The 13993-nt window shown below is 41.0% G+C and overlaps 1 protein-coding gene across 3 annotated transcripts in view; it reads left to right on the top strand.

The window, feature by feature from the left end:
* ARFGEF3 (ARFGEF family member 3) overlaps positions 1-13993 on the top strand; it is a 154141-nt gene that overhangs the window by 111623 nt on the left and 28525 nt on the right. For all 3 annotated transcript variants that reach the window (XM_074368274.1, XM_074368272.1, XM_074368271.1), the window contains 3 exons: positions 4675-4854; positions 7792-7936; positions 9534-9656. In XM_074368274.1, the coding sequence (XP_074224375.1) occupies positions 4675-4854; positions 7792-7936; positions 9534-9656 (448 nt within the window). The remainder of the gene's footprint in view (positions 1-4674; positions 4855-7791; positions 7937-9533; positions 9657-13993) is intronic.

The raw sequence follows: 13993 nt of genomic DNA, 5'->3' as shown, positions 1-13993 counted from the left end.
TTCTTATTCTTTGTGGTCTCGAGCTTCATTTTGATACATGACTATAAAATGTCTTTTGTTCCTGCCAGTATTTCTTTTCTAAAAACTAAATATAATCTGGGCAGTCCCTTCTAAGTAAGGGAACCACACATCCTAGTTTTCTCCGTTTTCTCTGCAAAATTAGCTAGGACCCGTTTAACTCTCCAAAAGGAAAGCAGTTCATATGATAAATTATATGGCAACTTTCCATCTAAGCATCTCATGATGACTGGCTACTTCTAAGATGACGGGAAAATTGTCCTGTCTTGCAATGATAACTATTCTTTTTTTTTTTTTAACATTTTTTATTGAGTTATAGTCATTTTACAATGTTGTGTCAAATTCCAGTGTAGAGCACAATTTTTTAGTTATACATGAACATACATACATTCACTGTCACATTCTCTTCTGCTGTGAGCCACCACAAGATCCTGTATATATTTCCCTGTGCTACACAGTACAATCTTATTTATCTTTTACATTTTGAAATCCCAGTCTGTCCCTTCTCACCCCCTGTTCCCCTGGCAACCACAAGTTTGTATTCTATGTCTATGAGTCTGTTTCTGTTTTGTTTCATTTTGTTTTTTTAGATTCCACATATGAGCGATCTCATATGGTATTTTTCTTTCTCTTTCTGGATTACTTCACTTAGAATGACATTCTCCAGGGACATCCATGTTGCTGCAAAAGGCGTTATGTTGTCATTTTTGTGGCTGAATAGTATTCCATTGTATAAATATACCACCTCTTTATCCAGTCATCTGTTGATGGACATTTAGGCTGTTTCCATGTCTTGGCTATTGTAAATAGTGCCGCTATGAACATTGGGGTGCAGGTGTCTTTTTGAAGTAGGGTTCCTTCTGGATATATGCCCAGGAGTGGGATTCCTGGGTCATATGGTAAGTCTATTTCTAGTCTTTTGAGGAATCTCCATACTGTTTCCCACAGTGGCTGCACCAAACTACATTCCCACCAGCAGTGTAGGAGGGTTCCCTGTTCTCCACAGCCTTTTCAGCTTTTGTCATTTGTGGACTTTTGAATGATGACCACTCTGACTGGTGTGAGGTGATACCTCATTGTAGTTTTGATTTGCATTTCTCTGATAATTAGTGATATTGAGCATTTTTTCATGTGCCTATTGATCATTTGTATGTCTTCCTTGGAGAATTGCTTGTTCAGGTCTTCTGCCTATTTTGGATTGGATTTATTTTTTTCTTACTGAGTCGTATGAGCTGCTTATATATTCTGGAGATCAAGCCTTTGTCGGTTTCATTTGCAAAAATTTTCTCCCATTCCGTAGGTTTTCTTCTCGTTTTACTTCTAGTTTCCTTTGCTGTGCAGAAGCTTGTAAGTTTCATTAGGTCCCATTTGTTTATTCTTGCTTTTATTTCTTCTAGGAGAAAATTTTTGAGATGTATGTCAGATAATGTTTTGCCTATGTTTTCCTCTAGGAGGTTTATTGTATCTTGTCTTATGTTTAAGTCTTTGATCCATTTTGAGTTTATTTTTGTATATGGTGTAAAGGAGTGTTCTAGCTTCATTGTTTTACATGCTGCTGTCCAGTTTTCCCAACACCATTTGCTGAAGAGACTGTCTTTATTCCAATGTATATTCTTGCCTCCTTTGTCGAAGATTAGTTGACCAAAAGTTTGTGGGTTCATTTCTGGGCTCTCTCTTCTGTTCCAGTGGTCCATATGTCTGTTTTTGTACCAATACCATGCTGTCTTGATTACTGTAGCTCCATAATATTGTCTGAAGTCTGGGAGAGTTATTCCTCCAGCCTCTTTCTTTTTCTTCAGTAATGCTTTGGCAATTCTAGGTCTTTTGTGGTTCTGTATAAATTTATTATGATTTATTCTAGTTCTGTGAAATATGTCCTGGGTAATTTGATAGGGATTGCATTAAATCTGTAGATTGCCTTGGGCAGTGTGACCATTTTAACAATATTGATTCTTCCAATCCAGGAGCATGGGATATCTTTCCATTTTTTTAAGTCTTCTTTAATTTCCTTCATCAGTGGTTTATAGTTTTCCGTGTATAAGTCCTTCACCTCTTTGGTTAGATTTACTCCTACGTATTTTATTACTTTGGGTGCTATTTTAAAGGGGATTGTTTCTTTACTTTCTTTTTCTGTTGATTCATCGTTAGTGTAAAGAAATGCAACTGATTTTTGAACGTTAATCTTATAACCTGCTACCTTGCTGAATTCTTCGATCAGCTCTAATAGTTTTTGTGTGGACCTTTTAGGGTTTTCTATATATAGTATCGTGTCATTGGCATATAATGACACTTTTACCTCTTCTTTTCCAATTTGAATCCCTTTTATTTCTCTCTCTTGCCTGATTGCTGTGGCTAGGACTTCCAAGACTATGTTGAATAGGAGTGGTGATAGTGGGCAGCCTTGTCTTGTCCCAGATTTTAGTGGGAAGCTTTTGAGTTTTTCACCGTTGAGTAGTATGCTGGCTGTAGGTTTGTCATATAGAGCTTTTATTATGTTGAGATATGTTCCCTCTATACCCACTTTGGTGAGTTTTTATCATAAATGGGTCTTGAATTTTATCAAATGCTTTTCAGCATCTATTGAGATGATCATGTGGTTTTTGTCCTTTCTCTTTTTGATGTGATATATTACATTGATTGATTTGCATATGTTGAACCACCCTTGTGTCCCTGGGATGAACCCCACTTGGTCATGATGTATAATCTTTTTTATGTGCTGTTGGATTCTATTTGCTAGTATTTTGGTAAGGATTTTTGTATCTATGTTCATCAGTGATATTGGTCTGTAATTCTCTTTTTTGGTGGTATCTTTGCCTGGTTTTGGTATCAGAGTGATGGTGGCCTCATAGAATGAGTTTGGGAGTATTCCCTTTTTTTTCAATCTTCTGGAAGAGTTTGAGAAGGACTGGTATGAGTTCTTCTTTGTATATTTGGTAGAATTCCCCAGTGTAGCTGTCCAGTCCTGGACTGTTATTTGTATGGAGGTTTTTTATTGCTTATTCGATTTCATTTCTAGTGATCTGTTTGTTCAAGTGATGGGTTTCTTCTTGATTCAGTGGACTGTATGTTTCCAGAAACTTGTCCATCTCCTCTAGGTTATCCATTTTGGTTTCATATAGTTTTTCATAATACTCTTGTATGATATTCTGTATTTCTATGTTGTTTGCTGTAACTTCTCCATTTTCCTTTCTTATTTTGCTTATTTGTGCTCTCTCTTTTTTCTTCTTTGTGAGTTTGGCCAGAGGTTTGTCAATTTTATTTACTCTTTCAAAAAACCAGCTTTTGGTTTGATTGAGTTTTTCTGTTGTTTTTTTAAAATCTCTATTTTATTTATTTCCTCCCTGATCTTTATTATTTCCTTCCTTCTGCTGACTTTTAGGTGTTTTTGCTCTTCTTTTTCTAGTTCTTTTACCTGGTGGGTTAGATTGTTTATTTGAGATTGTTCTTCTTTTTTGAGGAAGGCCTGCATCGCTACAAACTTCCCTCTTAGCACTGCCTTTGCTGCGTCCCATAAATTTTGTGTGGTTGTGTTTTCATTTTCATTTGTCTCAAGGTATTTTTTAATTTCAACTTTGATTTCCTCATTGACCCATTGGTTAGTGATAACTATTCTTAATAGCCCGTTAGCATTTACCTGGTCAAGATATGTCATAAAATAAGTTATTTTTTGGAAGTAAATTCACTAACCTGAGAACATTCTAGTAAGGGAAGAGGGTAAAAAATAACTTCGTTATGGAGAAACAGTATATCAGTTATCTATTATACTGTAATAAACCACCCCAAAAAACCTACTGACTTAAAACAATGACTATTTATTTAGCTCATGATTCTCTGGGTCAAAAATTTGAGCTTAGCTGTGTAGCTCTCTCGGTCTGAGCCAGGCTTGGCGAATCTCAGCTGGCCTTACGTGTTCAGCTACAGTTGGCTGCTGCAAGATTGGGGCTGGCTGGTTCATGGTGGCCTTGACTGGGAAGACTGGACCAGTGGGCCTCTCTCTATGGTCTCTCCCTTTCTAGCAGATGAGCCCTGGCTCACTCACATGACGTTCTTAGGATCCCCAAAGAAAGCAAGAGGGCAAACCCCAAATCAGAATTATTTTTCAGTGTTCTACTTATACAATACTTGCTATCCTTCCATTGTCCAAAGCAAGTCACACACCCAAGCTCAGGGTCAGTGTGGGAGAGGACTACTAAAGGACAAGATACAAAGATGTGAGCCAATTAAAGCTTCGTTGGCACAATCAGCCCACATTACTGAGGGACAACTGACTCATCTGGTCTTCATCTGTTTGGGGCATGGCTGACACAGAGACCATGGGCAGTTTCCAGACCAGATTCCAATGTCTTTATAGTCAGCATGTTCAACACTACCTAGGAAAACTGTCATGTTACAGGGGGAAAAAAGAAGAAGTTATTAGAAATGCTTACTTTTCCAGAAACTTCAAAGGGAAATTGGAGCTGTATCTGATCAGTTGGTGAAATTATTAAAAATGCAATTTAGTGTGCTGTTCATTGACACTTAGCCCCTAAAGTCTTTTACTTTAACAGAATTGCTGCTTCCACCTCCCTCCAATAAGGTGGGCAAGGAAAACCTTCAGAAACCAGATTTTTTGTTGCCTGAAGTCTTGCCAGTGTTTAACTCTCATGAACTTTGCAGGCTGCCTGCCATAAGGAAAGGCACGTGTCTCAGAAGGCGGTCTCCTTCATCCATGATATACTGACAGAGGTTCTCACTGACTGGAATGAGCCCCCTCATTTTCACTTTAATGAAGCTCTCTTCCGACCTTTTGAGCGTATTATGCAGCTGGAGTTGTGTGACGAGGACGTCCAGGACCAGGTCAGTGTGTCATGGTAGCAGCGTCCACCATCCTCTCCACAGCCTGCTGCCTCTTTCTGAGTGCTGGTACTGTCCTATGAGTGTTCCAATGATCCTATGTGGGGTCGGTGACAAAAAGAGGTTAAGTAGTTTAGCTAAGGGTCCGTGATCAGTGATTGGTGGAACTGGGATTTGAAGCAGGCAGTCTGGCTGTACTAATCTATACTCTCACACCTAAGCCTATATTCTTAACCACTGTCATACCCTCTACTGAGAGACAGATGGTCAACAGACTAACTGGAGACTTCATATCTAGCATGACGGTGGGCTAGGAACACAGACAGATCCTCAGTCTCTGAAATCTACTAAAAATGTTAAATAAGGGTTAAAAATTTTAAATGCATTGACAAGGTGGGAAGGTAATAGCTCAGTAGTAGAACGCATGCTTAGCATGCACGAGTTCCTGGATTCAATCCCCAGTACCTCCATTAAAAATACATACATACATACATACATACATACATACATACATACATACATACATACCCTGGCAAGAAAGTAAGGAATATCAACATGCCCCAAACTAAGTAACAATGGGAAGCCAAAGAAGTAAGCAGAGCTCTGAGACTGGATTTGCCGCGAGGGAATTTGCTGTCAGGTGAAGCTGAAGGTCTGCATTCAATCAGAAATAATTGGCTCATTAGGAGATAACATGTCATGAATACAGAAAGAAAGGCAAACAATAAAAATAGACACACACACACCCCCTCCCCAGGTCCCCACCAGGGATCCAAATATCAGAGTTAATCAGAGGCTGACTTTAAAATAACTATGCTTACTAAGTTCTGAACTATATTCAGAAAGATTTAGGACAGGAGGGATTTTGGCTCTGGAGGCATGAAGAAGTTAGTGAATCCTCTCCACAAAAATCAAGTATACAAAAAGAAAAAATTGTCAAAAGCAACTATTTCAGGGCTCTTGAAATTGACCAAGGGCAGACAATGAATTGAGTAGCATTTATGCTTAAAAATAGTTCTTGCTGGAACTTTGGTTAAGAACAGTGGGAATCTGTGACCTTTCTGAAGACCGAAGTCATCACTCTTACAAACTGTTAGCAAGAGTAGGAATTTGACTTCTGTGAGGCTGACAGGGAAAATCAGCTTTTCTGCTGTAAGAGACAGATTTGATTTGGAGAAGAGGAAAAGAGACCATTAGCCTATTAACTAAAAGGGATGAATTCTTTGGAAATGAGCAAGACAGTATGGTAACTTTGCCAGCCTAAGGTTGCAGTGGTGAACCAGTAAGAAATTAACATGAGACTCTGGAAACCAGAGATTCATAGAAGGGCTAGGTAAATTCCTCATACATCTCTGGCTATCACTGAGACATGGGCATATACAGGATAGACCATACAGATCCCATCAGAAAGTAAAAGACCAGAGAGACTTAAGAACTGGCTGAACTTTGAAAATTCTCCCCAACCTGCACAAGAAAGTCTCTTTTGTTTATTTTTGGGGGGGGGGTGGGTAATAAGGTTTATTTTTATTTATTTGTTTATTTTTAAATGGAAGTACTGGGGACTGAACCCAGGACCTTGTGCATGCTAATCACACACTGTACCATTGAGCTACACACCACCCCACTGCCATGAGAGTGGAAGTCTTAAAGTCTCAAGGTGTTTGAGCAAAATCTATTCATTTTATCAGCTAACCACTAACCTATGCACTAGGACAGCACTAGGAAGTCAGGCTGAAAAATAAAAATTAAAAAATTGAGCAAGACATTGGTATGATTGGTACCATGGGAAGAACAAAAATTCTACAATATAAGTCCAAGTGAATTAGTTAAAAAAAAAAAAAACCTCAAAAATAAATCAGAATCCAGCATTGCTACAGTATATCTAGAATATCGAATGTTCAGCCAAAAAAAAAAAGTGAGACATGCAAAGAAACAAGAAAGAGTGATGGGTACTTGGGGAGAAAAGCAATAAATAGAAACTGACTTAGAGTGAGACCAGATGTTGGGTTAGGTTAAAACCATGGTTATTTGGACCCAAAATGCAGATTTGAGGTGAGGAAGGTTGAGCAGACATAGTATCTAGAAGAGCTGGTGATCTCTATTAAGATCACTGGCTTAATAGAAATCACGAAGCGTTTTGCCAAAGAAATCCAGTGCACATGGTGGGAAGAGGGTTCTGCTCACTGGGTCCCAGCTCTGGCTTGGGGTGTTGGATTAGGGGACAGAGACTTTAAAGCAGCTATTATAAATATGCTCAAAGAATTAAAGGAAAATATAGCAATGACTCAAAACATGGGAAATCTAAGTAGATAAATGGAAACTGAAAGAATGCAAATTCTAGTGAAAAGGACAATAACGGAAGTGAAAAATCCACTGTACAGGTTACTAGCAAGATTTGACACTGTAGAAGAAAGAATCAGTGAACCTGAAAATACATTAATGTAAAGTATTCATTCTGAAGATCAGAGACAATTAAGTCTGAGCAAAATAAAGCCTTAGAGACCAGTGGGATAATGTCAATTTTGTTCTTCAAAAGACATCATTGAAAAATAAAAAAGAGAAGCCAAAGCTGTGAAAAAAAAAATACTTGCAAATCATGTCTCATGAAGAGCTTAAATCTAGAATGCATAAAGAACCCCAGTAACTCCATAATAAAAAGACAACGTGGAGAAGACAAAACCTAATTTCAGAAACAGCAAAATATTTACAAATGGCATGTGAAAAGTTGCTTAGCAATGTTAGTCATCAGTAAAATGGAGATTAATGCAATGTGGCTGCTTATTTAGGAGATTTCTGGGTGAGTTGTTCTAGGTTCCACTTTTCCCTTTCACTAAAATTAACCCAGAAGTAGGGAGCAGAGAAATACATCACTCTCCCCAGAAATTCTCCTGCTTCTTTTAAGGAAAGGCTGTTCATTGCCACCTCCTCTGCCTCTTCCAGGTGGTCACATCCATCGGTGAGCTGGTTGAAGTCTGTTCCACCCAAATCCAGTCAGGATGGAGGCCCCTGTTCAGTGCTCTGGAAACAGTGCACAGCGGAAACAAGTCTGAGGTGAAGGAGTACCTGGTTGGTGATTACTCCATGGGTGAGACTCTGTTGATTTTTGTGTCCTGAACCCTTACTGAATTTGTATTTTAATTCTACACTAATTATTATAGTTCTCAGGTTTTGGTGGAGTAAAGATTTTCTATATATCAGATCATGTCATCATCCAAAAGAGGAAGAGATGTTACCTCTGTCTTTCCAATTTAGATGCATTTTCTTTCTGTTTCTTGCTGAATTGCTCCAGCTGGGACTTCGGGTCCTGTGTCGAACAGGAGTTGGGATAGTGGGAAGCATGTGTGGAAGACTCCTGCTCTGGAGCATTAGATCTTCATGCCAGGCTTCATGCGTTCAGAAGAAGTTGAACACTAGGGGAGGCTGACATTCAGCTGTGCTCTGTGAGCAGTAAATGAGCTGGCGTGGCAGGGACACAAGTTCTGAGTCCTGCCAGCAGGCCAAGAACCCTGAGGGTTCAGGCCCCACTCTCAATGACAGATTGGACCAAAAAGGCCAAGAGACTTCGCTGTCTCACTTATATGTTATCAGTGTGGAGTTCATTTGTTCATTCATAAAGCCAAAATGAAAAGTTATCTGCTTGCCAGTAAGAAGTACAAAAGTATCAAAGAATCAGGGAACCTTCCTCCCTCATGGAATTAGGGAGAATGAGTCTGGCCGGAAGTAGATGAGCAGCCACAGAGCAGGCCCAGGGACCTGGGGTGTTGTTTCAGGGACCCCAAGACAACCCCCACATTCAGAGACCCACCAGGACTCATGGGACTCGGCCCGTAGTTACGCTGAGATGCGTCACCCAGCTCAGATTTATTACATGGCTCACAGCCAAGATTTGTTAGGGCGACGTAGGAAGGGCAAGCCAGAGCATAGGGGAAGAGCACACAGAACCCCTGTGCAGGCTTCTCTGAGCCCTCGCCCTCCCATGAGGGGTTCCCACAGTGCACACTCTTGTGCTTGACTCTAGGGCAGTGTGTAGGTCTTTCTGTCTGGGGAAGCCCATGAGAGACCCAGCTGAGGGCTGGTCACTTGAGCAGCCCTCTGCCCAGCATGTACCAAAATCTACACTCCCTGAAAAAAAAAAAAGCAGGTACTCAGTTTAAACCATGTTATTGGTACCAACAGTCTGGGCCCAGTGAACCATTCAGTTAACTGTTGCCTGGGAATATTCTGAGAGCCAGGTTTCTAGACTCCAGCCAAGGGCCAACCTTGCAAGCAGGCCTTTCTAGGGAGAGGAGTCTCCAGCCTTCTGTGATCTTTTCAGCACAGGTATGAATAAATTAGATATGCCATGAAGGCTTTCTCTAAACCTTCCCTTCTCTATAATTCTGTGTGCGGGAGAATTCCAAGCCACGTATTCAGTTTCCCTGTAAAGCCTACACATTGCCTCAGCCCTGCCTTCAGCCGGCTTTGCCCTCATCCCTCTACCGAGATCTCTTCGTAGCCTTCCTACGGCGCCCCCTGCAGGCACTGAGAAAGACAACATGGGAGTCAAGCCAGTTTTCCAGTCAAAGGGCCTGGGCTTTTGTCTAGTGGCTTTTTCTAAGGCTCCGTGGAAGGTGCTGGGAATATAGGCAGCCAGAAAGGTAGAGACTTGACATCCTTTAAACTCTGTCATCTTTCTCTCTCAGGAAAAGGCCAAGCTCCGGTGTTTGATGTATTTGAAGCTTTCCTCAATACTGACAACATCCAGGTCTTTGCTAACGCAGCCACTAGTTACATCATGTGCCTTATGAAGTTTGTCAAAGGACTGGGTAAGTGGAGTCCTCTTTTCATACCTCCTGCCAGCGAGAGATCCTTTCCTGGATGGCATCCAGGGATAGAAGCAGATGGTGCTGTGCTGTGTACTCAGAGTCACAAAGCTCACTGTAAACGCAGCTTGGGTTTTGTCTAGTGTTGATATTTTTCATTGTGTTCATGGAATAATTTCCTAATGAAGCATGTTTCAATCTATGTATTATTTTACTCGACTTCTTTATGAATCTTAAAATATTCAATATTACATTCACCCATTGTCCTCATGCAGGAAATGACTGTCCTTAATGTCACATAATTAGCAGCCTGAGTTTGAGTTCCCAGCTCTTGAGCAAAAATTAAGAATGCCTTCCCCCAGACCTTTTTGATTATAGAATGTATTTTGGAAGTGTAGAAGGCACCCTTCTCTGAGGCCTTGTGTATTTCAGGAACCACCTAGCTGATTTGATGCTTAATTTGGGAAAACTTTAACACAGCAGAGTCTTGCTGCACAACGTGACCTGCCAGAGCAGATGTTTTCATAGCACTGGTTTGGGGTGAAATGGAAGGAAGTGGCAGTTAGTTAAACCAAAAGATAAAAAGGAGCTCAAATTTTGAGAGTTTCATCCTGGAGTGCTCTTAGATCTGGAACCTTGAGAACCTTTAAAACAAACAAACAAACTATATATATATATATAAAATTCATAATATTCTTTTATATTCTTGCCAAATGATTGACAATTTCTTTGAAAAAGAGAATAGAACACGAGAAGTTAAGTGACTTCGCTCATGTTCTCCTTATTTTGGAAGCGTGGAGCAGGAATGGAATGCAAGTTTCAAGATAGAGGCTGGAGGCCACAGGTCTGATCTGTAGACCATCCTCATTATTTTCTGTTATTATGCGTACCTGTTCTTTTATTCTGTATGTCCTGGGGACAGAGGGCTGAGCTGAAGGGTACCCACAGAAGCCCCTCATTTATTGACTTTGCAGACTGGGCTTCAGAGGAAGACTTCTTTTGAGAGACAGAATGAAGATTTTATTCTTTTTAAACTCTGCTCTACATTAAATAGAAGCCAAACAACTTAGTATCTTAATCATAAGAATACCTTAAAGCCTGAATCTCTGCCTTAGATAGTAAAAAATCCAGTCCTTCTCTAGAAAAACCTCTTCCTCCTGTGTTTCTCCTTTACTCTCTCAGCTACTAGCACACTCACAGCACTTCTGATATGAGATGTGTGGGGTTTGCTCCCACACCAAGCTGTTCTCTGTGATACCAGCTGGGTGTCCTACTATTCAGTTCAGCTCCATCACTAACCAGAGTTAGCAAAGACCCCACAGGTTAAGGGCGCCATCCTACATGACTACCCCCCATTTCAAACACCAACTGCAAGTAGCAGGTCCCCAAGTTACCCACCACGTCTGTCGTAGCTTGGCTACAAATCACAGGTTCCCAAGACTCCCCACCCCTTGGATTCGATCTTTTGTTAGAATAGCTCACAGAGCTCAGGGGAATGCTTACGTGTACCAGTTTATTACATAATAATGGCTGTGATAGAGGATACAGACGAACAGCCAGAGGAAGAGATATATACAGTGAGGTCCGGAGGGTCGCAGGTGCAGGATCCTCTGACCCCACTGAGTTGGGATACACCCTCCCAGCATGTAGATGTGGTCATCAACCCAGAAGCACTCCAGAGCCCATACTTTGGGGATTTTTTTATGGAGGCTTCATCATGTAGGCATGATCAATCATTAACACAATTTCCCGTCCCTCTCTTTTTGCTAAAGGATAAAGGGATGGTGCTGAATGTCTCAAGATTCTCATCCTGGTGTGATCTTTCTGGGCAACCAGCCCCAATCCGGTTCACCAAGCATTGCCTCATTAGAACAAAAGACTATCACCCAGGAAGCTGTGAGAGATTTAGGAGCTCTGCATCAGGAACTGGCTTTGAAGACCAAGTATTAGAACAAAAGATGCCGCTAGTATTCTTATCACTTAGTAAACTACAAGGATTTTAGTAGCTCTGTGCCAGGAACCAGGAGCAGAGACCAAAATGTGTATTTTCTATTATTTCACAGTCTTGTATTTCATTTAAGAACCATTATTATTGGTATTCTATTGTTCAGTGAACAGTCGAGTGCCTGCTACGTGGGTGAGTGGCCTGTCCGTACTCTGGGGATACAGAGATGAATAAAACGTGCTTCCCGCCTGTGGGAGGCTGACAGACATATAAATCAATAATCACAATTCAGTAAGATGAGTACTTTTATAGACGTTAGTAAAAAAAAAAAAAAAAAAAAGAAGCCATTTAAACTGAAGTGAACACGCAGCTGAGACAGGGTTCTTGGTAGAAGGGCCCGTGCAGGCTTCAAAGAGGAAGTGACATTTGAACTTTGTGGAGTGAGCCATTGGTTGACTTTTCTAAAAGTAGGGTTTGTTGTAAGTACCCAAATAGGAGAGACACTGGGTGATGAGTTGGAAAGAAAGGAAGGGGCCAGGCTGTGAAGGGCCCTGCATGCCACAACAGGGACTAGAACATGCGGGGAAGACTTCTACGCTGAAGTGAGGTGCATCGCCTGGGATCTTAGAAACGAAACTCTGACAGGCACGCGTCCCTGTGGGTGAGGACAAGAGGCTTCAGGCAGAGACCTGAGCTGCAGTTGTTTGGGAGAGAGCAGAGAGGGTGGCATTCAGGAGACTGTAGAGATGGGATGGATAGGGCTGAGAGAGGAGGAACTGAGAGGGTGATTCCCCACTCCCCATGTTTCTTGCCAGGACTGTTGTTACCCTGAATTAGGATACCCAAAAGGAGTGGAGGAGAGGAAAAAGTAATGAATTCTGTCTTTGGACATTTGGACATGTTGAGCTTCTGGGACATATTTAGGTGGAGATGCCTAGGAACATGTTAGAAATGTTAGAAATTTGAGATTTTTTTTCTTGGGGAGGGAGCTAGGGCCTGAAAATAGAGGTGCAGAATTATCAGTGTGCACCTGAGGGTATTTAAAACAGGTAGATTCTACTTTTTTCTGTGAATTACAAGGTGGAGTTACTTGTCTGTGGGGAGGGGTCAGTGGGAACGTCTGAGCCCCCAGTGTAGCCATGTGGGCTGTGTCCTGCCCCGGCTCCAGGGGGCACCATTAGCACAGACTTGGATGTATAACACAGCGGCCTCAAACACTTTGGAACACTCACTGTGATGGGAAATGAATTTATTTTTAATTCCCACTTGGTTATTTCAACATGAATTTGAACAGCTCTGTGTTTTTATATCGTGAATTGCGTTCATCTAAACTAGCTGTTGGCAAACTATGGCCCACAGGCCAATTCCTACCCACTGTTAGTTTTTATAAGCAAAGTTTTACTGGAATACAGCCACGGTCATTTGTCTAAGGCTGTTTTTGTGCTACAATGAGAGAGTTAAGAAACTGCAACAAAGACAGTGTGACCTGCAAAGCCTAAAAAATTTACTGTCTCGGTCTGTATAAAAAAAGTTTGCCAATCTCTGGCCTAAAACACAGGAAATGCTTATCTTCTCTCTTCTTTTTAAAGGAGAAACATGCCTCTTTATCTTCTAAATTTTAGCTAATGCCCAGTAATTATGTCTGTTTGCCCACAGGGGAGGGTGCTCATTGCTACGACTGTAGACAATTAGAAACAATTACAGTACTGTGGAGTGATTTTATTAAAAGTATAGAAGTAGATTTATTACATGAGAAGAAAAATGATAGTTCTCAACTACTATTTACCTACAGAATATCTGGACGCCCTCTACAGGTCTTTTAGAGCTCTAGATATAGACACAAAAATTAGAAGTCATTTCAGTTCAATTAAGTAGGCTCCATCCCTAGGCCCCAGATAATTTAGAATCTTCCCAGAGTCTTCATTTATCATCGCTGTTTAATGCTGAGGACTGGTGATAAACCAGGTCCTTTTCCAAACAGAGAGGGGCCTTGCTTCATTCCAGCCCAGCACGTGGCTGGTCTCTAGGCTCATCCCCAATCATCAAAGATTCAGGAGTCACACCATCAATGAATCAAGTGAATGACGATGAATTACACTGTGCCCAGGTACCAAAAACACTGTCCAGCCACTGAAAGTACTGTGGTAGGACATGGAAAATGGATTTGTTGTTTAGTGAAAAGGAGAGTTTTGAAACAGAATAATTCCAACAAAGTAAGTACAGGATGATGCCAACTGTGTTTAACATGTGCATGTGTAGGGGGAATTCTGAAAGGAGTTTTCTCAGGGTTTTACAAGTTGGAGTAATATTTCTTTTGCAGTAGACATTTGGTGAACTAATGCTGCATAAATAAGTAGGTCTTCTGTTGTGAGGGGATGAGCAAGGGTAACTGTGT

Source organism: Camelus bactrianus, chromosome 8 (genome assembly GCF_048773025.1).
Source record: "Camelus bactrianus isolate YW-2024 breed Bactrian camel chromosome 8, ASM4877302v1, whole genome shotgun sequence".
NCBI classification, from domain to species: domain Eukaryota; kingdom Metazoa; phylum Chordata; class Mammalia; order Artiodactyla; family Camelidae; genus Camelus; species Camelus bactrianus.
The sequence above is the reverse complement of the archived record's forward strand: the minus strand, read 5'-3'. Positions and strand labels throughout refer to the sequence as shown.